General features: G+C 38.3%; 1 protein-coding gene across 1 annotated transcript in view; it reads left to right on the forward strand.

Annotated features, from left to right (window-relative positions):
- The first annotated feature begins 3,652 nt into the window (after positions 1-3,652).
- Positions 3,653-25,681, forward strand: part of LOC143295414 (uncharacterized) — a 32,269-nt gene continuing 10,240 nt past the window's right edge. Inside the window, exons 1-10 of the mRNA XM_076607101.1 lie at positions 3,653-3,698; positions 7,434-7,534; positions 13,738-13,833; positions 14,860-14,969; positions 19,715-19,812; positions 20,042-20,107; positions 21,115-21,368; positions 22,413-22,496; positions 23,677-23,911; positions 24,959-25,068. Coding sequence (XP_076463216.1) covers positions 7,446-7,534; positions 13,738-13,833; positions 14,860-14,969; positions 19,715-19,812; positions 20,042-20,107; positions 21,115-21,368; positions 22,413-22,496; positions 23,677-23,911; positions 24,959-25,068 — 1,142 coding nt within the window. The 5' untranslated portion in view covers positions 3,653-3,698; positions 7,434-7,445. The remainder of the gene's footprint in view (positions 3,699-7,433; positions 7,535-13,737; positions 13,834-14,859; positions 14,970-19,714; positions 19,813-20,041; positions 20,108-21,114; positions 21,369-22,412; positions 22,497-23,676; positions 23,912-24,958; positions 25,069-25,681) is intronic.

The raw sequence follows: 25,681 nt of genomic DNA on the forward strand, positions 1-25,681 counted from the left end.
ACAACAAGGTGGTCAGCACAACAGCTCTGTAGGTTTTGATTTTGGTGCTGAGCCTGATGCCTTTGTTGTTCCACAGCCTGTTGTTGAGTCTGCCAAAGGTGGAGCTGGCCTTGGCGATGCGCAGCGTCACTTCTGCATCAAGGGCTCCGTTGCTGCATAGGGTGCTGCCCAGGTAGCAAAACTTGTCGACTGACTTGATCTCTGTGTCATCAATCTTGATTGCAGGTGGGGAGGAGAGTCAGAATTGACTCTCAGACAGTTCTAAGTAATACATAATGTTTGGCACAACCGTGAGAGAGCTGTCATCAACAAGTCACTAAGAACAGATTAGACCGAAATGGGCCTTTCATTATTATCAGTCGCGGGGACAGACCGTCGTAAAGCGTGTGGCTTTTTTCTTTCTTCGATTTTGTCGTCAAATACATCGTCAATAGCGTCGCAACACCTTGGTGTCCAGTCCGGGCGACATCATACCAAAGCCGGTTCAGTTCACCCCCTTTCCCCTCCCCCATTTTCTCAGTCTCCGGCGGATTTGCACATATCTCAGGAATGACCTCTGGCTTGCCGGGGGGCGAGTTTCTGCGGCAGTCACGCCCGACTAAAAGTTCAGTAGTTTTATATATTAAAAAAAAAAAAAAAAAGATAAAGAAAAGGAAAAGCCCTTTACGCGAAGCTCTCAATGCACATCCCTGCACTTGGTCAAGCGCTTGAGTAAATGCATTCATGCAACTGGAAACCGGTCATGAAAGTTTGCTGAAGGAAACGTCAAATTTGCTTCATGGACACTGAGATGTGGGTAACCGACGGTACACCCACAACATACGGCAAGGTCTTCAGCGCGTTTCTTCAAAGAAACCGGCCACTGGGTTACTGTACACTACCCACCGCGACGTGCGGCAACCGTAGTTCTGCACAGAAACCATGGGTTGCTGCGCACCCACGACGTACAGGAAGGGGTTCCTACACAGAGACCTGATGGGTTGCTGTACACCCACGGCAGCGTACGGCGAGGAGTCTTTCCTCAAGTTCATGGAAAGCATGGTGTATGTACACCCACGATGTACGGCGCGCAAAATTTTTAGGCGACGTACGGGAAACTGGTCAGTTGAGAAAAAAAAAAGAAGTTTATCTAATGGTGCGCTGTGTGTTGTCTGTGACAGCAACCTGTTCGAGGTGTATCTGAAGCTTTACTTCATGGAGGCCTACCGCCCCATCACGGCTGAAGGGGGAAGTCGGACCTTGACCGAGACTCAGTCACTGGGACCCGTGTGTGTGTGTGTGTGTGTGTGTGTGTGTGTGTGTGTGTGTGTGTGTCACGGTGTGTGTGTGTGTGACTGTTCATTGATATTTATCCATTTATTTATCAATTATTTGTTACCATGATTATCATCATTGATAAATTATTAAATGTTCCAGAATTTTCATGCAAGACAGGGGTTACAGAAACTTTCCAACGTGGAGGTCACAATTGAACAGATGAAAAAAGCTCTAAAGAGCCTAAACCCATCAAAGTCCCCAGGACCTGACGAGATTCACCCATGAGTATTAATAGAGTTTGCTGAAGTTATTGCTCTCCCACTTAAGATCTGGTTTGATAGAACACAAGAAAAGGGTGCAATACCAAAAGCTTGGAAAGAAGCAGAAGTACGACCTATTTTTAAGAAGGTAACAAGAATTCTGCAGGTAACTATCGTCCAGTCAGCCTAACATCAGTTGTCTGAAATGTTTTTGAGGGTTTTATTCGAGACACTCTCTGCCAACATTTAACCAAACATGATCTGTTATCTAGAGAACAGTTTGGATTTACCAGAGGGCGCTCGTGTGTTACACAACTACTTGTTACATTACAAGATTGGTTAGTCATGCTAGATGAGAGGGTACCAGTCGACGCAGTCTACCGCTTGATCTAAGGAAAGCTTTCGATGCAGCTCCCCATCATAGACTCATAAATAAGCTGGGAGGCTATGGGATAAAAGGCAAGCTACTATCGTGGATCAGAGACTTTCTAAATGGAAGATCACAGTTTGTAAGTGTAAATAGTAGTAAATCATCGAAGGTTAAGGTAACTAGTGGTGTACCACAAGGTAGTGTTCTTGGCCTAACCTTGTTCATATACTTTATAAATGATATGCCTGGTGACGAGTAGATTGTAAAATAAAAATCTTTGCCGCAGACGACACCAAGGCTTACTCTGCCATCCGAAATATAGAAGATAGAGATCACTTACAAATATGTATACATAATCTAGTTAAATGGACAAATACTTGGCTACTGCAATTTAACAGCGAGAAATGCAAAGTTCTGCACCCCAGTGGAAAGAAAAATCCACAGTATCAGTACACGATACAGGAAAAGGGGGTAACTCGAACAATGGACAGTACTATTGCCGAAAAAGATTTAGGGGTCACAATGGTTCCAGAACTAAGATTCGAGGCACATATAAATAATATAGTGAAAAAGGGAAATCAAATTTCTGGTCTTCTTGTGAGAATTATAACGAATAAATCTCCCGAAATTATGATTCCATTGTTCAAAGCTCTGGTTAGACCCATTATTGAATATGGAAACTCAGTATGGTGCCCTTACCTTAAAAAGCACATAAATATGATTGAAGGTGTTCAACGCAGATTTACCAAGTGTATAACTAGAAAAACTAATAGTACTCGAGATCTTAGTTATGAGGAGCGCCTGGCTCTTTTAAAAATGCCAAGCCTAGAGTTTAGAAGATTAAGAGGTGATCTCATTGAAGTATACAAGATCATGCACAATATTTATGATCCTTGCACCACCTCTTCCTTGTTTACTATGGCTAACTACGATAAAACTCGAGGGCACACCTTCAAAATAAACAAAACTAATTTCGTAACTTACCAGTTCCGCAAGTTTTTTTTACTAATCGTATCATAAATCTGTGGAATAACCTTTCCTATGACACCATCAATGCACCATCGGTAAACGCCTTGAAAAATCACATTGACAAAAAGTTTAAGGACCATGTATTTTCCACAGAGTTAAATCTTTATTGAGCTGTAGATAAATGTAGTATACACTATGCCTGATTTAAACAAGGGTCTGTTCACAACAAGTGATCCAAAAGCACATAAATGGACACTGATTATGAGGGCAAAAGACTTTTATTAGCCCATAGCCAAACATTTCTGTGATTCCGTGATTAATATTTTACTGATGTTTATCTTCTTTTTTTCAGTGAGGTTTTTTTTTTCAGCCGGTATACTTCCATAGTTTTATTCATCATTTCTACAATTCTGTTTTATCCGATTTTACGATGCTGGTCAGGCATCCGGTAAGCAGATGTGGTTTAGCGTGTATGGATTTGTCCGAACGTAGTGACTGAGTCAGCCTGTGACGCCTCCATACTTCTTTTCCAAGAGCTCTCACACCGTCTCACGCCATTCTCAGTCTTATGTATATTTAACTCGTTTGCACATTTTTAAGGCGAAGTTTAAATCACAATAACATACAGTGCGATTGTTTTTACAGTAGTGAAAACATTTCTCATATGATCAGTTGATCGTGCATCGTTGTAGCGCACATAACGGTTACTTATGCCTACTGTGGCAAGGGCAGCCTTCGTGAATCTTTTGTTTTAAAAACTGAAAAAGCTTCCTGCACATGCGCAATTCAAAGTAAACGCGATTTGACTGCTCAGGCGCCAATGTTGCTTTTCCGTCAGTCAGGTGAGCGTGAAATTACGTGGAAAGGTTCTGTCGTGCTAGGTCGTTATTGTTTGTGTATATTTGTACATCTCGAGACAAGTGGGTACGAGTACAAATTAGTTATGTTCATGATAGTTCAGGGAGAAATGAGTTGGTTACATTCTCCCACTTGTCGCATCGTCATGCGTTTGTTTCGGCCATGCAACCATGGCCGGCACTGAATTGTTAACAAAAATCACATTTTCACCTTTGTATCAGAAGCTTTCGCTGGAATTTAACACATTTCCAAGGAAAACTTCATAACGAGTTTATACTGTGTGTAAAGTTTGTATATTTCGATTCACTTGTGTGATAAAATGTTAAAAACTTATTTGTTTGTTCGCGGGGACGAATCAAAACATGCAGGGGCGTGTCGTGGTCTGAACAGGGCGAAACGGGGATCAGTTTTAAGCTGGCGATCACTCTTCTTTAATTTGTTACTTGAGATCTCAGCAGTTTTTGATCGATCAGCTAGTGTTATTTCGTTTTGACGCAAGTTTTGAGAAACGAAACTTTTGTAATGCTGTTGGCTGTTGTAAAAGATGTCACTTCCTGCGTGTTGCTAACGCCGCTACATGTGACCTAATTTCCGATGGTCTTGGTTATTTTTTTTTTTTAAAGCCGTGCTTAATATGTGTTTAGGTATTAATTTCGTATTTTTGATGTCATTGTGTGTGTGTGTGTGTGTGTGTGTAATCATGAGCAGTGTTGGTAAGGTAGTCGGTATGTGTGCCAGTGTGCCACTTTTGTGTATCTGTGTGTTGACTACTCTGTGGCTATGATCAAAATTAATTTTTCACTATTCTTACAGAAAAAAATACCAATACAAATAATACAGTAGTACTAATAGTAGTCATACACTGGCATGATAGATGTGAAACATCATGTAGTAGTAGTAGTAGTAGTAGGGACTGGCATTTGACTCCTAGGCCTCACGGCCTTTTTTATGCCCCCTTCAATATCCATCTCCTTTTATTTTTGGGATACATATATGTTTTCTTTTACATGTACTGTAAATCACTCGTCAGAGTCAATAAATTTTTTTTCTTTTAAATTGATGTTCATGTCAAGGAGATTTTTAAACACATTAGTATTTTGAGAAAGTTTAGTTTTGCAATGAATTTTTCCTAGGTTAGTATTACAGTGCTCTTTACAAATTTTCATCATTGAATTTCTTGTACTCTCATAATCTGACATTCTAAAGATATTATTCACATTGACTTCATTATAGCAATTTAACATTTTGTGTGTTTCTATTAAATTCCATCTTAGCCATCTACCCTTTAATGAATGCATATTTAAGTACATAAGTCTGTTGATAAATCATAGATTTGCATTCTTTTAATAACTTTGTTGCTCTTCTTTGTACCCTTTCTATAGCTATAGATTGTCTCTTGAGGTATGGGTGCCACACAATATTGCCATATTATACTTGTGATCTAACCAATGATTTATACAGTTTAAGAAATATATCTATCTAAATAGGTAAATGTTCTCATAATACTTCCTAACATCTGGTTGGCTTTATTTATTATATTCTGTATATGTATGTCAAATGATAGTTTATTATCGAAAGTTATGCCATGGTCTTCCTCACTTTGACATTTCTCAGTGTCCTGTGTGGTGGCTTCTGTTATCATTTGGTATTTGTTTTCTGGATTTTTTTTTCTCCTATGTGCATTACTTTACACTTTGATAATTAAAATATAGATTCCATCTATCAGTCCAGTCCTGTAACTTATATAAGTCCTTTTGTAGTGTAGTAACTCATATTATTTTGTGCATTGTCGTAAAGTGTATCATCTGCAAATATTTTGCATTTGCTTTCTCTACTTTCAGGGAGGTCATTTATGTATATTGTAAAAAGCACAGGGTCAAATATGCTACCTTGTGGTATACCACTAACAACATTTTCATTTGTTGACATTTTTTCTCCTATTCTAACTACCTGTGTTCTTTCTGACAAGAAATTTTTTGTCCAGTTCAGTATGCAGCTATGCTTCCAGTAATACCATATGAAGCTAATTTTGATAAAAGTCTTTGATGTGGTATAAAGTCAAATGCTTTCTTAAAGTCTAAATAAATTATGTCTATAGGTTTAGCCATATCTATCATTTTTGCTAGATCTTCAGTTGTTTCTACGAGCTGTGTTGTACATGATCTTCTCTGTCTAAAACCATGTTGACAGTCTGCATACAGATTGTTGTCATATGTGATACTATAGCATCCCTGATAAAAGACTCCCAAGTCCAAGATCTTACATACAAGTCCAGCTCACTGGTCTGTAGTTTCCTGGTTCATGTTTTGACCCTTTTTTTATATACAGGTCATGATTATCTATTTGAAATAGTTAATTTACCATTCAGTAGATCTACAGTAGATTAGCACAGCACCCTTTTTCTCTTTTATATATATATATGTAGAATTTTATGATTCATAAAAGAAAAAGACTGAATATGATAGAATTATCTCTGTCACACTCCCTCCAACTTGCTCAGTGCAAATCAGAATGCACCCAAGCTCGCTCACATTCCCTTAGCCCCTACCACCCACACCCTCCCCATACACAGTGAAATTCAGACAAAATTACACTTGCATGCACACATACAATATACATATATATGTATAGACACCCACCCACACATATATGCATAGTCGCATACATGCATGCTTTATGCACACATGCATATTAGCATGTTCACATACACTCGCCCTTTCTCCCAAGTTTGACTGGAAAATCAAACTGAGCATCTAGTATTTCAGATGAGACAATAAATCGAGGTCCAGTTTGCAGCACGCACTTGGCTCATTGAAAAAGAACCCATGGCAACAAAAATGTTGTCCTCTGGCAAAATTATGTAAAAAGAAATCCACTCTGATGGGTACACAAATATATAAGCTTGCACTTGAGGTCTGACAAGTGTGATGGGTTACGTTGCTGTGAGACATCTGTTTAGCAGATGTGGTGTAGCGTATATGGAATTGTCTGAACGCAGTGACACCTCTTTGAGAAAGTGAAACTGAAAACTGAAACTCGCATGCACAGTGGCTGACGCTAGCATACAGCATATACAGACGAGAAATATGCAATACATTCAATGATACATTTGCAGTATGTACTGAGACAATCAGAGCTACCTTGAGTGACAGGAAAATTGCAGCACACAGGCCCTACAGAAAAAAAAAATCCTCTGCCACCTACACCATATGCAGCAAATCTAGTGTTCAGCTCAGTAACATAATTTTATGTTAAAACTTACTTCACACACACACACACACACTCACACTCACACACACACACACACACACACACACACACACACACACATGCTTTAACTTTTTTTTCTTGTTCTTTTTGTTGTTGTTGTCTGTTACACTTAAAGTTTCACCTTTACTTTTAGGGTTCTGATGACAGTTAAAATGAAACCTGACCAGGTCACACTTATGCGTATGTAGACACACACATGTACAAACCCAGCTACCTGATGACTGCATTATGAACATTTATGGTCAGTTGGAAAGGAGTTGAAGCAGTCTTCTTTAATTATTTGTGTTTATTATTTATTAATCAGACACAGTGACATGGATGGATTCTCTTCTTCCATTTTTCTTCCCATCTCTCTCTTTCTGTGTGTGTCACTGTCTATCTGAACATCTCATTTTCTCACCTTTTCAGAATATGATGAATATTAAATTCCATGCGTTTTGTTATTTCAGGCACTGTTGCCAATGGCGGTGCCAGTTCGACTTCGAAATGTTCCTGAGTACCTTCGTTCAGCCCAGTTCAGTGATTACTATGAATCATCTCAAGGCGCTGAGTAAGTGTTTTTCTTTCGATTACCTTGACTTATTTGGGTGGATACATTGATGGGAGTGATAATTGAGTGATGAGATCACTGGACTTCTACACTGATGGTCTCACCGTCTGTGACTTAGATTCGATCTGTGGTTAGTAGGTAGGGAGACAGGGTTTGTGAAGTTTTTAACAATTTGTAAGAAAAAATTCATGCATTTTTGAAGTCCTTAAAAGCCTTTAAAAACTGACCCAGTATTGTGAAAGTTAATGTTAGAATTCTGTATCACTGAAACTAATAATTATGCTTCATTTCTGTCAGTGATAAAGTTCAATAAGCAAATCTGCCACCTGAATTTGTTTTGGCCTTTGATGTTTTAAGTTTTATTATAAAAAAATTTAAAAAAGTTTTAATTTGTGATTAAAAACCTGTGAAATCCCTTGGAAAGATTTTACTGTCTCCAATGTCAACATGTATGCCAAACTTGTCAGTGCCTCAGTCATGTCTTTGCATCGACTTGCATGCAGAAGATGAAATATGATTATACTCAGTCAATTAATTGTGTAAACAGAACAATTTTTTTGCCAAAGGTCTCAAGTAAGAACTGTACTGTGAAACTGTCAGCAGAGAAATGTGAAATGAGCGCAGCGACCAAGAAGAATGTTATAGATGGAGAAGATCTGAAAGATATGGTGGCATATATTTGTCATAGAGACACTGAAACTGAAACAGAGACAGGCTACTTTGTATAGAATTCTTGCTTGAACAGGAAGCCAGTTAAGTGTTCTGAGCAGTGATGTTGCACTCTCATGCCTGGGTTTACAGAGTATGAGTCGGGCTGCATAATTCTGAGTGCATTGAAGTTTATGTTTTTTTAGTTTATCAGGGAGACCAGCTGGAAAGAGAGTTGCAGTAGTTTCATGTAGATAGTATGAAAGAATTAGCTTGTTGGCAGCAGCAGTGAAAAGGAAAGAGCTAATTTTGCCTAATCTACATAGCTGACAGAACAGAGTGTGACACAAGTGTCTGACATGTGCATCCATAAACAGTTTCATCTGTGTAGATGCCAAGGTTTCTCACAGACTAGGAGGAAGGTTTGTTGCAGCCAAAGTTGGACTTAAGAGGTATAGGTGACCAGGTTTGTCTTTGATTTGATACCAATGACAGCTCAGTTTTTTTCTTCATTTATCAGATTTTCTTCAGCTTGTTCCACTTATCCACTCGGTCACATCCTCAATCCAGTTTTTCAAACTACAGGCAGGAGTTGGAAAATCTGGGGAACAGTAGAGTTGTGGAGCTGGGAATCACACACGGAGAAAATATCAGCAATATTTTATTTATATCTGAGACTGTGCTCCCACATGTTCATTCAATCATTGTCTCTCTCATTGAATCTCCTGCCTTTCTCTCACTCCTTCAGTCCTAGTGTTTATCTATAATCTCCATTACTCCTCCAGTCTTGTCTTTTGTGTATTTCTCGGTGTCAGTCTCTTCTTTGTGTGACAGGACATGTTTAAATGTGTTGTTGACTCCATGTCTGTTGGAATATTCATGAAATTGATCTCACACAGACAGACAGACAGACACAACACACACACTCACATGTAACACATACACACACATACACACACTCTTTCTCTCTCTCTCTCTCAGACACATGTAAGCACACGTGTTGGTTTTGTGTGTATGTAGAGAGGACAAAAAATGCAACAAAGATATATATTGATTTAGTGACCTGTTAAAGTAAACCCTTAACTTATTCATATGATTAAAAAAGTGTTTTTCACTTTTTGCTCATGTTTGTGTGTTTTATGCATGCATGTTTTTTTGTGTTTTTTTTTAATTAAAAAAAAAAAATTAAAAAGAGTTCTAACTCTCTCTGTGCTGCCTCCAGGTCCATTTGTGCATGGATCCTGAATATTCTAAGATGCAGACCACAAGTTGTTAAAGTTGGTGACCTCACCTCCTCCACATGTATTCTCAACACAGGCACCCCACAGGGATGTGTTCTATCCCGACTGTTGTACTCACTATTCACACATGACTGTAACTCAAAATGAATGTAACACCATGCTCAATTTTGCTGACCATACTACTCTAGAAGTGCTGATTATGAACTGTGATGAGTCAAAATATAGAGAAGTAGTACTGGAACTTGTCAGCTGGTGTGATCAAAACAACTTAGAACTCAACGTATCAAAAACAAAAGAATTAATCTCAGATCTGACCCCTTACCACTTGTCATAAAAGACAAGCAAGTAGAGATCATCAGCGAATTTAAATTTCTCAGACTGATCATTTCCAATGATTTGAAATGGGAGAAAAATACGGAAAAAATTGTTAAGAAAGCACAACAGCACCTGTACTTTTTTTTCAGTGCCTCAAAAAGCTTGGAATTAAAAAAAGAAATCATGATTGATTTCTACCGATCAATCATTTAAAGTGTGCTAACCCTCGCTGTTACTGTTTGGTACGCAAACATTTCCAAGGCAGAAGTTGCAGCACTTAACAGAATCGTAATAACTGCCACCAAGATTATTGGGGCTGATCTACCTTCTCTAGGACTTGTAGAAGACATATAAGCAGCTACTTAAAAAAGCAAGATCAATCCGCCAGGATGAATCACATCCAGCTTTTGGGATTTTCGAGATGCTGCTCTCGGGTCGACGGTACAGAAGTATAAGGACGAAAACCAGTCGCTTTGCCAATAGCTTTTCCCCCAAAGCAGTCAATGCCGTGACTCTCGAACAAATCCAGCATGATAAATAGAATTGTGCAATCAACAACCATCTACCTCTGTACCTGAAGATAAGTCATCAGCCCCATCCACATGTGATATGTGGCTTCTGTTCAAACGTGTGTGTGTGTGTGAGAGAGAGAGAGAGAGAGAGAGTTTGTGTGTGTGCAGTGCATGCATGTGTTAGTATGCACAAGTTTTTGTATTGATATGCACTTGTATACATGTATCCTTATTTCTACTGTATCTGTGTTAGTGTATGATTTTCAGTTTATGTTCGTACCTTGTTATGTACTCCCCCCCACCCCTCCCCAATACACCTTGTGACCCCAGTTCACTAGGTAATAAAGACATTCTATTCTATTCTAAACTTTTCGTCCTTTCTTTTGGAAGAGGCAGTTTCTCACTAGATAAGATATTTGTTTTTGATTCTTTGAATAATTCAATAAGGAAAAAGAAAGTTTTGAATGGTTTCTTTTTCAATGCTGGAAAAGTTGTTGCTGATGTTAGTAAAAGTAACACATGTAATGATGTATATAAAACAAAAAACAAAACAAAACAAATTAGCATGACAACAAAGTAGAACCAGTAGCAGGGGGAAAAAAGCTGGTGCCAAAAAGTTCGGTACAGTGACATTCTTTAAAATGCATCATTGACATTGGGGTTACCCTGAAGAGACACTGTCACTGTGGAAAGGCATACTTGTATTTGTGCATGCCACTGCCAAGTGATTTCAGCCCAGCAGTAGGAAAGAAAATCACTTCTGTTTGAACTCCAGATTGGAGTGTGAGTAGGTGAGCATTATCGGTGCCTGCCTGAATGCAGTGTAATCAGATTAGGCAGTGGTGGTGGACCGTGTGTTACTTTGGAATGGGGCAACAATGAGTGCCTAGGGTTGGCGACAGTGTGTGTATAGTGTGTGGCTGTGTTAAGTGTGTGTTCCCAACATGTGGCCCTGTCAAGGAAGGGGGGGTCGGAATCTCTCAGATTGTTCACACTTGTAAGTTTGGAGGGTACTGTTTTTTTTGGTTACTGTTTTTTTCGGTTCAGTACTATGTGGTTACATTGATTTTCAGATTTGTTTCTGAGGGTTTTCCTGTTTGTCTGTCTGATTCTTTCAGTGTCTGATTTTATTTTGATTTTTAGACTTAAGATTATTTCATGTTTATCAAACGTTATGTGCTGATACTTGACTTAATCAATATTATTGCAAACCGTTTCCCTCCCCTCCACCGACTCCCTTTTTGCTATGGATGTCAGATATTCAGATGGAACTTTTATTATGTTTATGGCATGTGGTAGAACAGCATTTATTCACTACAGTGCAATTCAGTTTACAAATAGCATTATTTTGCAAGAAGATCCAGAATTCAATGGCTGGATGGTTTCACCACTGTAGATTAATATCTTGAACTGTCGAAGTGTTCTTTTATTATTACAAATTGAGACGTATGCATGCATCACACCACACCACATGCACGCACACATCACATGTATGCACGCACGCATACACACACACACACACACACACACACACACATGAACACACACATACACAGAGGCATGGGTGCATCATATGTGTTTGCATACATATCAGTTAAACATTAAATGCACATGAACTATGTAACTAGGGTTGTCTGTACTTTTCTCATGACTGGTTTTATCAGTGATTTGTGGACATAATATTAATGATTAGCATAACTGAGATTAACAGTTTGGGAAAAGAATAAACAATATTACTGGTAAACAAATTTTACATTGTCAAAGATGCATATGGTCATATACTTATAATAGTTATATATATATATATACCAGTACTGTTATGTTTTTGCTATGAATATATGAAATTGAGAACATTTACTTGCCTGGTCTGTTTTGTTTATTACAGTTTTTATGCATGAGGAAAACATATAGTGAGTTACTAATATGTAATAGTAATGGTTCTATATATATACAAATATTATTATATAGTGAATTACTAATTTGTAGTAGTGATAGCACTATGTTGAAACAGTTTTACCAAATATATATTTGATATCTGATAAGACAAGGCTTTAGTTGACCACTTCACTCTGCTCCGCAGTTACTATGCAGCCACAGGCTACGCTCCTGATTGACTGACCACTGTTTAATGATACTGATACTGTTGTCAGCTGTATCACTGTGCATTTCAAGAGTAACAAGACTGAAATATGGTGGAGGGAATGGTGGATGTGATAGCAAGATGAGAAAGGAGGTGGGAGTGGGGATGAAAGGACACATTCTGGTTACAGGTGCTATATTGTAGCTGATACTTTGATAAATTTGCCAACCAACTATTCAATAAATTTTCCAACTGTAGATGAATTGAATGTGCAGTTTTCACCAAGAAACGTTTGCTGGCTTATTCTGTTTGGAAGGTTTGCTAGGCAGGTGTTGGTGTTGTGCTCCATTGTGCTTGCTGTTGTCTTGAGTTTGTGTGAGTGTGTGTTTGTGTGTGGTGTGTGCATACTATTGTATGTGATATATCAAATAATATGATAGGAGTAGGGAGAAAGCATACATCGTTTGCAGCAGTTTAGGTTAGACAGCAGTGCACAGATTTTCGAAAGATGTTTGAGTCTAGTCCTCTGCAATGCATGGGGAGAATGAAATAACTTTTGAAATATTTGGTGGAGTAAATGATCATGAAAAGCATCATCCCTCTCACAGTCATGACATGCCCCAATGATAAACACAGAAAAAAACAGTTGTTTGGAATGTATTGTAATGAAGTTGCAAACTGTGTCTTGACATCATTTTATTAAAAGAGCATTAATGAGTTTGGTTGCCAGTTGGCTGGTGTCTAAAATGTTTGTTCATTAAGCTCCAGGTTCAAATCAGAGAAATTGACTGGTGGATAAATAGAAGGTGTCAGACTTTTGAGCTGTCACAGGTCGGTATATGACATGGAGACTTGCTGGTGTCTGAAACCCTTTGTGCAATGCATACACATAGAACTAGAAGATCAAAATGTGCGTGCTAAACACTAAAAAGGAGAGCATACCATGTCAGTTTACTTGCTCTGGAAACATCAAAATACCCTGCATGTTTACAGCCCAAGTGCTATACAAGATAACAATCCATGTCAGTTTGCTTTGGCAACATCAAAATACTCTGCATATTTACAGCCCAAGTGCGAAACAAGATAACTATTCATTTCATGTCAGTTTGCTTTGGCAACATGATAATACTCTGTGGGTCTACAACCCTAGTGCTAAACAAGATAGCAATCCATGTCAGTTTAATTTGCATTGGCAACATCAAAATACAACCCTAAACACTGCTCGAATAAATTAAAATACAACACAACAGCATAAATTGATGAGGTTGCATGGAAGCTGCAACCTTCAAGCCCAAGAAAAGTTAAGTGAATATTATTTACTTCTTGTGATGAAAAATGGCCATTGCTGGAATGTACTGTATGCTATTTTGTTTTCTGTGAAATGATGTGATTGTGTGGCTGTTCCAGGCCCCAGGAGTTGTTGCAGTTCCCCAAAAGTACCTGTGTGCTGTGGGATGGCACCAGCACAGGCTCTCCTGTGTTTCTCCACATCACACAGAACTGGTACAGCTGTTTTCACTGTTGTTTTTATTTTACTCATGTTTTGTTGCTCTTTTTATTCACCCCAAATTATCTTTGTGACCTTAGTTATTGTGGTGGTGTTTTTTGTTATAATTTTTTCTTCTTTTTCCAGCACCAAATATTTTGTGTAAAATTGCAATAAAAATTATGCAGTATGTATTTCATTGTTTTTACACAGTGTCTCGAGTAGTGAGTACTAATAACAACCTCACCCCCACCCTCTGTGTTTTCAATTTCGTAATTGTTAGGCAGGAATCGTGAAGGTTTTGTCTTTTCTCTGTTTAGCCATTATCAATTTCATGTTGGTTTGTAAGCATGATTTTTCATTCTGTCTTCTACCCTTTTGAGTAAATTTACACATGTGCACTTGCTTGTCCATGTTTCATCCAGGGTGATAAACTGATATGATTATATCAGAACAATAAAAGTGACAGGTAGTCTGCTGTGAACTTTACACCAGTGTCACTGAAAACTTTTGTCATTTCTTATTATTAGCTGGAAGAATTCTGTCATTTGCATACTACTTTGTGTTTAGTATGTTGTGGTCCTTCTGAAAGGAATACCTGGCACCAGTAGGTTTTGTGTGAATCATCATGTTATGTGATACCTGCTCTGTAGTTTGATAGCCACACGGTTTCTGTGGTTCATTCTGTATTGAGTATTTCCACCTTTCTCTGCCTGTGTTCTTTACCCTCTTTTTTTCTTCACTTCTCTCATTCTCAGTGCATTGCTTTTAACGAAGTGAGGTTTTAACCTGCTTCAAATTAACTTTGAAATACTTTGGCTAGCATAAGGAAATGATTTGACTTGCAAAAGGTGTTTTGGTGAGTTCAAGAAAATGTCCTAAAAGAAATTACATATCCAAAAAAGTTTAGGCTAGTGTTTGGTTTAAACTTACATATGTACAAAGAGGTTTGGGTTAGGTTGAAGATAACTGTTTTGATTTGGATGTGCATGTGATTCCGGCTTTCTTGCAGATGATCAGTTTTCTCTGTGCAACTGTTTCAGCAAACCTCAGCTCTTGCTTTGGGAAAAACTGCTGTGGTTGATCCACAAACAGGTGGACAGTGACGGGGCTGCCAGCAAGGTTCTGGTGGGGTCCCTGTCTGTGGATAAGGGTATGTCGCATGTCTGTGTGGTGTGTGTGTATGCTCCTCTTTCTGATGTCATTTCTGGCCATTCTGTTCTTCACCACTCTTTTGCTTATGATACTCAGCTACAAAAGTCTGCAGAACCAAACCAAGTACACAATCTGATTCTGTCAATGCAGGATTGTATTCTTGATGTTAAATCCTGGATGGCATTCAACAAACTAAAGTTGAATGATGACATAACTGAAGCTATGATTATTTCCTCTGCAAGAATGTCCACATCTACTACTTTTCCTGCCTCTGTTGTGGTTGGTGATGCCACAGTTCAGTTTTCAAAATCAGCAAGAAACCTTGGAGTCATTCTTGACTCAAACCGCAGCATGCATGCCCAGGTAGTAAATCTGATACGCACAGTCAGTTGTGAACTTTGTCGCATCAGCTCTATCCGTCAGTACCTTTCTGTTGAAACTACTTAAACTCTTATGTCTGTTTTTGTGCTGTCATGAATTGACTGCTGTAATTCTCTTCTCATAGACTGTCCACATAATATTCTTCAGCGAATTCAAAAACTTCAAAACAATGCTGCCCGTCTGACTCTCAGAGTCACACGTACTGATCACATTTCTCCTCACCTCCGCACTCTACATTGGCTCCCCATTGAAGCGAGAATTAAATACAAAGTTGCATGTCTCTGCTATTCTGCTTTCCACTCCGCAGGATCTACATATCTTTCTGACCTTATCAGTGTTTACACTCCCACAAGAAATCTCCGCTCTTCCTCTGACTGTTACCTTTTACCTTTTGAAACTTCCTCATGTCAATACAAGAACCTATGGTGAACGTTCTTTCTTCTTTGCTGCTCCTCACATCTGTAACAACCTTCCTCATCATATCCATGTGTCTGATTCTGTTTCTGCTTTTTGCGCATCACTGAAACTCAATCTTTTAAAAACCTATCTATAAGTACTCTCAGCTTCCTTGTTCTCCAGCACCACCCATGTCAGCTCACTTTGGATATATGTAGAGTGGGAAAGGGAGAGTGTGAGTGGGAGAGGGGTTTTTGAGAAAAGAGTGGTCATGAATGTTATATGTAACTTGTAATATTTTCCCCTGAGGTCTAAGACATAAAGGGCACTATGTAAATGTACATTATTATTATTATGCATGAATGTTTGTGTTCGATGTCTAGCATGTGCATTATTTTACTTCTGCATGGCATGTACAGTAGGTGTGTGTGTGTGTGTGGTGTTTTAGATTTATTTGATCAGCATTTATTGTATAAAAATCTGCCTGTAGTAAGATATACAATGCTCTTGAAAAATAAGTATCAAGTTTTAATATTTGCTTTCTTTTTGGGAATGTTCACTTCATTTGAAATTTATGTATAGACCTTGTTCGTTAGGAAACCGGAAGTCAGTGAAAAGTTCAGCCACTTCACCTAGGGACGTCCAGACAAGGCAACATGGCGATTCTGTCCGCTGAAACTGAAAGTGCACTTGAATCCATGAAAGTTACAGAACCGAAAAAGTATTTTAAAAAAGAACAGACAACTGATAAGTAGTGCGAAAGTTGAACTTGTTCGTCGTGCAAAGATTTTCAATTGTCGCGGAACCAGAAACAAGAAGGCGAAGTCAAGTCAGTTTCTGCTGTCACAGAGACATTTCTGCTGTCACAGTGACATAAACTTCCCGCAGATTTTTAACAACTGAACTGAAGAAAAAAAACATTGCTCATGTGTGTGACCCATTCATTCAGAATTAATATACATTCTAGCATTTCATATTGTTGCTACATAGTATGAGTGAGTGTGTGTGTGTGTGTGTGTGCGTGCGCGCGCGCGTGCGACTTGAGAAAATGGCCATTGCTGTTCCAATGAATTTGATCTTTTTCTGGCTTTTCTATCACATGACTTTTTTTCTTTATTTATTTTTAAAAAATTTTTTTATTGGAGTAGCTTTAATACATATTGTGGGGAGGAGGGTGTTGGAGTTGAGCATGGAAATCTGTGGGGAAATGAGTGCTGCAGTTTAGCATGAAATTGTGGGGAGAAGAGTGGTGCAGCTGTGCATAGATAACTATAATAATCATCAAAACTGATTCATGTGTGTTTCATCACAGTTGCATTGATGATTAACTGCAAGTAAAGAATGATTTCATCTTATGGTGTAGCATGCATGCATGTGTGCATACAGTACTCATTCATCATTATAAGTGACATGCATTGATAAGTCTTCTCAAGACTCCCAGACATTCAGACACACCAGTCTGGTACAATCAGCTGGCCTGTTTACCCAAAATGGATATGTCTGTACATTCACCAGGTTAGAATATGTATTTCTTTTGTGGAAACCTGTAAGTTCATTGTATCTAACAAATGGCCAAAGGATTAACACATACATACCAGTTTTCTCTTTGATGCCATTTTTTAGAAACTAGTAGTGCTGTAAATTCTTAGTGTAAATATTTGCATTTATTTACATTTGCATGCCCCACCTCCATCTTTTATTTCCTGTGTTTTTTTTTTTTTTTATATATATATATATATATATATATATATATCATTTGTTTATTGCTTGTTGTCAAATCTGTACTATCAAATTTGGACTGTTTACAAAATGCAGTGTAAACAGGTCTGAGTCCAACGCAGACTCGAAGAAAATCACTTTGATTAGATATTTTCTTTTATTTTTTTGTATCACTCATTCATACCTAAATGCTAAACAATGAACAATTGTCTAAACAATTTGAGTTATTTATGATGTGAGCACCATTTAGTTTTAGGATGTTGTGCATGTGTGTGTGTGTGTGTGTATGTTATTTAAATGCACCATATGATCAATATCATTAGCAAGCAGTGGGTATAAGCTTTGGCTGTTGAAATCAAATTATCTCTTGTATACAAGTGATGTATAAAAAAAAAAATGCATATAAATCATTATATCGGATAAATATAAACAGTTGCAATATTTGTTCACATCAGTATGAAAAAAATATCAGGAGCATTCAAACTCCACAATTCCCAAGAAGAAAGCTTAAAAAAAAATCTTCATACACAGATGACAACCACTACTGTAGCCCCCCTTCAGTCTAAATTTTATGACAAAACAGTCTTTAAGGCTCTAATAAGTCATCTTTCACTGTGTCATCAGTGTCAGATTGGTGTAATGGGGGAAGCAAAGCTGTCAGATCATTACATATTTTCACTTCCAAATTTGTTAAAGTTTGTAAAATTACTCAATTTACTGTCAGCAGCATTGGTTTCCACTGCTGATGCAGAAGTAGCAGTGGTGTCTTCTTGGACTTGCACATCTGACAGCTGTGACAAAAAAAGGAAAAGAATATATAATCATAGCTTGAATGTTATGACATTTGTTTTAGTTACACACTTTGTCAAACTCCATACAACCCCCAAAATGTGTCAGATCTATTCACTGCATTATGCATGTGCAGAATCTCAAGCCAGTGAGTTGTTTAAATTTGCAACAATAACCATGCTTTATCTATCTATCTATCTATCTATCTATCTGTGTGTGTGTGCACGCGCGCGCGTGAGTGTGTAAACATTCACATTGCCTATCGCAGTAGCAAGGATGTCACTGTCTCAGTATCATTGTTTCAGCACTTTCTGAAAATATGCAAGCATTTCCACTTGAAAGAAATATGTGCTGACAAATGTTGTACAGTGGAAATTCTTTGTAGTGTTTGTTTCAGGGGTGCACTAGTCAGTTTTATACTATGTGTCAGAGATACATATATCTGTGCTGATAAATATCACAGCTAAGCATGTGACCAAAAAACAAACAAACACACACACAAAAAAAAAATCCAGTTAAATGATACAACATTGGTGACTGGAAGCTGAAAAAGACCGGCCAGCTGGTGTACTGTAATTCTCCGTTTTAAAGGTTAAATTGTGCTTTTGGATTAAAACATTAGGCAAATAAGTGTGTGAGAAATGAAGACAGTATAATTATCCCTCTTTGAGAAATCAGACCTAAACCATTCTTATGCTTGGCTGTTGAATTGAAACAAATATATTTTGAAACATAAAAAATGAATATTCGATTCAAAATGTCACATACCATGCTTGTCTTGAAGACCTTGTTTGTAAAAAGTGAAGGAATATCATCACCACTGAGGGTGCAGTCCTTTTCAGTTCATGAAGTGATTCTGAGCTTGCCACGCTCTTTGTAATCGGTTCGTGGCTGGTATTTGTTGCGATGTCACCTTTTTTCCTTTGAAGTCGAACAGCACACACAGTACTTCTTTCCTCCCATTTTCCCCAGAGCCATTGTGAAGCATTTACACAAGTACAGTCGACGAACTCGCAACTTTCACTTTTAGAGACTTCCCATGAATCCTCTTTCCGACTTAATCAAGGGCAAATTACTCTAATTTTTTTTCTTCTAACGAACAAGGTCTATTAGATATCAATCGATGCATGCAGACACGGATACACAGGGATGCACACACATGCTCAATGTTGTTGATTTTTTATTGTTATTATTTTTTTATGATGAATACCAACAACAATATCCAGCTTTAAAGACTCACAGGGATAACTTGAAATGATAAAATCACTGCCGGGCTTTTGAATGACTTGCCCAGATCAACATTCTCCTAGAAAGTAGTTAGATTTTTTACAGTTATGCTATGATTTTGTGCCTTGTGTACACTTGTCTCCAAACGATTTCAATGCTCACATTCCTGATAGAGGAACATTCATTTTTTGATGACTATTGTGATGTGAAGTACATGTTTCATGGTTTCAGATGCTGATGGAGTGTCCTTCAAAATTGACAGACTGGATACTCGGACAACTGATGTGAATGCTTCACTGCTTCAGGATGATGTGCTGATTCCTGTACAGGTACATTTGCTCTCTGTGGCTTTCAGCCTGTGTGCATTCATAACTAAGAAATCACTTCTAGATATATATATATATATATATATAACACATTTTCTCTGTGTGACATTTTAGCAACAATAATCAACAGTTACCTTTTTAAAGCATTAAAAAAATTGGGGGTAGAACCTAAATGGTCATTCAGATTTGGATTTCGGTAACTACTAACAGTGTATATATGTATGTTTTGCAGATTTCCAGCAACAATGATCAGGAGCGGCAAGGGGGGTCCAAGGAAGATTATGTGGAGGCAGTCAAGGTATGGAGGGCATTAAACAACACCGTGGATCCTACTTTTATCTCAGTTGAAACAGTTTTTCTAGATTTTTTTTTCTAGATTGCATATATGCATATAAGAGAGAGAGATAAAAAGTGTGTGTGTGTGTGTGTGTGTGTGCACACATGCACATATCCATGAATGAGAATTTCAAGATTTTTGAAAATGTGCAAAATCTCTGCCTGTTTGTTTTGATGGAGTTGATAAGAAATTAGAAGGCAAATGGATCTCTTTCTCAATCTCTCTGTCTTTCTCTCTCTCCCCAACCTTTATTTCATGTTTCTTTTTTCTTTTTTCTTTTTTTTTGTCTATTTTTCTCTCCTCCATCCTTCCAATGTCCCCCTCCTCTCCCAAGCTGATTAAAAAAAAAGAAAAAAAAAAAGAATATTAATGCTTACAATTTCTTTTCTTTTTATAGAATTGATAAAACAACTTAATTTCTTCTCATGAATTGTGATGTTGTTTTTTTCAAGTTGGAAGTACTTTATTTATTTATTTATTTGTTTTTTAATTTTTTTATTTTTTGGCTACAAAAATTACGTTTTCAGTGAACACAGACATTTTTTTAACTGGACAATAAAGCAAGTTTCATACAGAGTCACAGAAGTCCAGAAATGTCTTTGAAAAATAAGAGAACTATTTCCAGATCTGGAAGAGTCTTGGAAATATGATTATGGTGTTCCATTCAGGATTTAGAAAAGTTACAGAATTCAGATAAAAAATATAAAAAATTCCACCAGTACCATTCAACAAAAAGCTTAATGCAGTTAAAAAGCAAACAAACAAAAAGTGTTGGAAATTGAGTATTGATACAAGTGGTCTCGCAGGTGAATTGCTGAATCAGTTTGGATGTGTTTGGTATGGAACATAAATTGCTGCATCAGTTTGGCTTTGCGTTTGGTATGGAACATTTCAGCTGTCTGGAAACAGTATGGAATTTAGTTTGGTCACATCTGTGAGAGCCTGATAAAGACGCATTGTTCCACCAGATGCTGCAGAAACGGTGCAGCAGCCATGAGGCGCTGGAGCTGACCAGCCTGCTGCTGGTGAAGGGCTGGTGCAGTGTGCGCTACCACTCGCATGCCGACAAGGCCATCGCACACCTGCAGTTTGACGTCGTCACCCCAGGCAACGTGTTCAAGGCCACTCCTGTCAACCCCGTGCCCATTGTGCCCTCCGCCCTAGCCAAGAACCTGGCAGGCCCGCGCAGCCTTAGTCACATGCAGGGTCGGCCCAAGATGGGGTGAGTGAGTGGTGGAGGGATGGGTCAGATCAAGTCATGTTCCTTTTTGTCCAGCCCATTGCAAAGAGGCACACACTTTCATGCGCAACATGCTGTTGAATACATTGTTTTACACGTTTTTGTTGTTGTTGTCGTGCCAAGAAATTGGCTGGTCTTTGCAGCCTGAGTTGCATGCAGGGTTGGCTCCAGCTGGGGTGAGTGAGTGGTGGGGCTGATGGGCAAAGTCATGCTGCTTTTCATTCATCTGACTGCAGACAGGGCATTTCAGGGCTGGAGTGGTAGGTTATGGCACACAAATGAACTTAGAGCACAAAATGTGGTTGAAAACATTGTTTTACGCTTTTTCACTTTTTCTTGTAGGTACCCTGCCAGAATCGTTGAGTGTTGGACTTCTGATCCAGCATTCACCAGTGATCTTGGATTGAGGCCCAGTTTTGGCAGTGTGTTGTGTCGTTGGGAAAGACACTTTATTCTGATTTTCCTTGCCCCACCCAGGAGTCAGTGGGTACCTGATTTCTTCTGGGAATGTTAAAACGGAAGGAGAGGATTGGACCCAACCTTTCTGTATACCTATCCCTAGACAGTAGATAGGGATTCACTGCCCCGGTTGTGGTTAAATGCTATTGGATGTTTTGCCTAACATTTTCTTGTTCTCTTAGAAATATTGTTTACCTTATGTTTATGTATTTTTCATACAGATACTTCCTTTACTAAGCACTTTATGCAGTAATTGAAGTCTAGAATATATTTGAAAAATCAAAATTTTGTGTATTGCTATACTGTTTAAAATTCAGAAATCCAGCAGAGTGCACCAAGAAAGCCTTTTTTTGTTGATGTGTCAACCTTGTTTCAAAATATTTTTTGTTAAGAATTTGAACTGCCATTCTTTTCCAGCTGAATGTTTAAAGATTTCTGACTGCTGTATGAATGAGCACAGTGACAAAGATGAAAAGTGGCAAAGAATATAACACAATACTAAATGAAATCAGTGTTATTTTTTGTGGTTTGATTTAGGTTTTATTTTTTCATTTTGATTGACTGCAGGTATCTGTCCATGGATGCGACAAGGAAACTGCTGCTGGTGTTGGAATCTGACCCCAAAGTGGCCAATCTACCCATTGTTGGCATGTAAGTTTCTGTTGGGCCATCAGCAAAGTGAAAGCTGTATGATCAATGGTTTCCCCACTGCAATGGGAGTTAATTTACAGCTTAGTCTCTTGAAGGACTATGACTCTCAAACTAGGAGGCAAGATTGCACTGTCTCGGCAGCCTTTGAGGCTAGTTGGCCTTTGGGCACCATCCCAACGCCAGCTGTCCAAAAACCCTCTTGGCTGAGAGAATGGGGATGTAACTTTGGCAAGATACTGTCTACTTTTATCAAATTCTAGCCCAGATAATAAGGACAGCACTTGGCTCCACTGCTGTTCTGATAGTCATAGTCATAAACAGTCATCTTACATACGCTGCCAGGTGCATGACAGAATTTAGTTTCAAAGAAAGAAAAATTTTCTTAATGTCTTTGTTTATAAACTAAACCCCCTTGACTCTTGCTGATGAGGATGCTCTTCAGTGAAAGAGTCACATCATTGAGATAGAATAGAGCTTACAGGGTTAAAGAGAAGAGAGAAAAGAAAATGCATGTTTTATCTTTCGTAAACCAGCTGTGGAGTAAATTGTATTTTTAGATTATGAGGACCAATGTTTGGGTCATAACATGACAGCAGTTTTTGTTACTTTGTTATACTATTTTGTGAACATGAAAGCCAAGTAGGAAGCTGATGGTCAAACCCACCATGCCATAGAATGGGTTGCAGGTTGATTAGACTTTGAACCTTGAAAATTTTATATTAACATTGGTATTCTAACTGGGATATCATATCAGTTTCCAATACTCTAATGAAAAGAGGTGGGGAAAAAAGGACACAATTTACCCCGAAGTATTAAAACTGTATGTTGTTAGTTCACAGATGGCAGAAGCATATCACTCAGTATCTCCATTTAGTAATAATTGCCAGAGACCGAAATCATTCATGAAAATATAAACTTGTACATGCATGTGATTTCCCATTTTAATGCAGAGATATTAGTTTTGTTCAAAACGCACAATTGAGTTTTTATTGAAATTGGAGGGTGGTGGGTGGGGTGAAATTCACAGGTTTGTGGTGCAGAAATAGCAACCCACCCCCCACCCTTTTACAAGTTTGTTTGTCATGCTGGAATAATGATTAGATTTTACTCTTCCAATACCCACCACCATCTTTTCATTTATTGATATGTTTTCAATTTTTGCTTTCCTCTTTTGGTGCAGTTGGGTGTCTGGCGTTTCCATGGTGCACCATCCGTTTGTGTGGGGCTCATGTTTACGCTACCTGCAGAATGAGCGAATGCAGGACAGAGTGTGCACGCCCCCTGAGGGCTTCATGCTGTTGCTCTACTCTTCCCTGCACTCCAAGCCAGAGTTCTATGAAGTGTGTGCCACCTCGGGCAAGTCTGACCTGCAGTTTAATCTGTACACTGGCTATGAAGTCACCACCCTGCACAAGGTAATGATAATAACAATAGATGTATTGATATAGAGATAAATTTCACCATTTTGCTCAAGATAATAATGATAATAATAGTAAATGTATTCTAATGTTCAGTTGTGTGAGAGTATTCTAGCATGTGTTTCTCTGTGTGTATGTGATGAAGTGAAAAGCACTTTTGAGCGATATTTCTTGGGAAAATGCGCTATATAAATGTCCATTTATTATTGTTATTATTATTATTATTCTATAGCTAAATCTTTTGCAGAAACCAATCAGCTGTGCTTTTGCTTACAACTTTCACATGCATGCTTAAGTCTGAAACAGATACATAAAAGACAAAACTTATGAACACATTTTGAAAGAAGGCTGGAGAAACTTTGGTCGGAAAAAGGGAGGGAATGGAAGAACAACTTAGGCAAGTGGGAGGTTTTAAGGCCAGACTTAAAAGAACTGAGCACAGGGATTTCATAGAGCGAAAGAGGGAGATCGTTCTAAGTGTAAGGTCCAATGACAGAGCTGCAGTCAGTTGTGGAATGTTTACATTTCAATCTGGGAAGGCAGAAACAGAGTGGATCTTAAGTTAATACTAAATATAGAGAGCAAGATTGGGTGTAGAGGCTAAGGCAGTGACATATATAGATGAATATCAAGATATTTTTGCTAATGTTTGGTGTTGTTACAGACATGTTTCTATTAACCCCTCTCCACCTTCTCTCCCTCTCTGTGTCTGCCTTACTTGCACTCTGTGATCTCTCACTGATGTCATGTGGCTTGTATGTTAATTTGTATGAGTGCCTGTTTATGCATGCTTTTGTCTTTCAAAGCGATGTTTTCTAATTTTTAAAAGAACAACCAAATCGTTGTACTGCATATGCAGTGTCCAATGATAAAATGATTTTCCAAAGAAGCCAGTTGGAAGTGACATCTCTTGTTCTCAAAGATTGGTTTGATTGTTACTTTTTTAAAATCAGATGTATGAGGACTGAACATGTGAATGTATGCTATGAGAACGGAGACAAAACAGTGATGATAATTTCATTATATGCTCCACCCGTGTACCAGCAATCCAGTGGTCCAGAGCCTGGGGTCATTGAGTGGGAACTCCAGGCAGTCAAGAATGGTCCCAAACGGGAAATGTTCGATGCTGCCTTGGAAAGTGTCAAGTCCCAAAAGTGAGTACCAGCTTCGTGAACCAGAATGTGCTGACATAATATTATGTCATCTGTCTGCATCTCCCATCAGTTCTCTTAACTGGTCTGAACATAGTGATTATTGTTTCAAGATCATCAGCTGGAGTCGCAAAGACAGTCTCCCTTGATTTCTACTGACATATATTTTTGAGTTTTATTATTAATCCCTGTGAATCAGAGCTGTGAACGTGTGTGAATAGTTTTGTTTAGGCGCTTTGATTTGCCTCTGCACAAGATTCAGCATTAAAACATTTATACAATTACTTTTAAAATCAGTTTCATGTGAGAATATCAAATCCTGCAATTTTCTGGAATTGAATGGCTGAGAATTATGCTGATCAGATTCTGTTTTTGTCGGCATGTTGATGACGTGTGGTTCATGTCACAGACCAGGTGTTGGTGTATAATGACTGGCATGCATATTGGTATATTGTTTATGTTTCAGAATTGCATGCATATTGATATTATGTTCTTAACCCTTTGAGCCCTGACCACCGCTTTACCGGTGGTGGGGAGGGGTGGCATAATGCCTGGCCACCGGTTGAGTGGTGCGTAAACACTTGTGTTTTGCTATTGGTTGACTTATATTGAAGAG

Source organism: Babylonia areolata, chromosome 20 (genome assembly GCF_041734735.1).
Source record: "Babylonia areolata isolate BAREFJ2019XMU chromosome 20, ASM4173473v1, whole genome shotgun sequence".
NCBI lineage: Eukaryota > Metazoa > Mollusca > Gastropoda > Neogastropoda > Buccinidae > Babylonia > Babylonia areolata.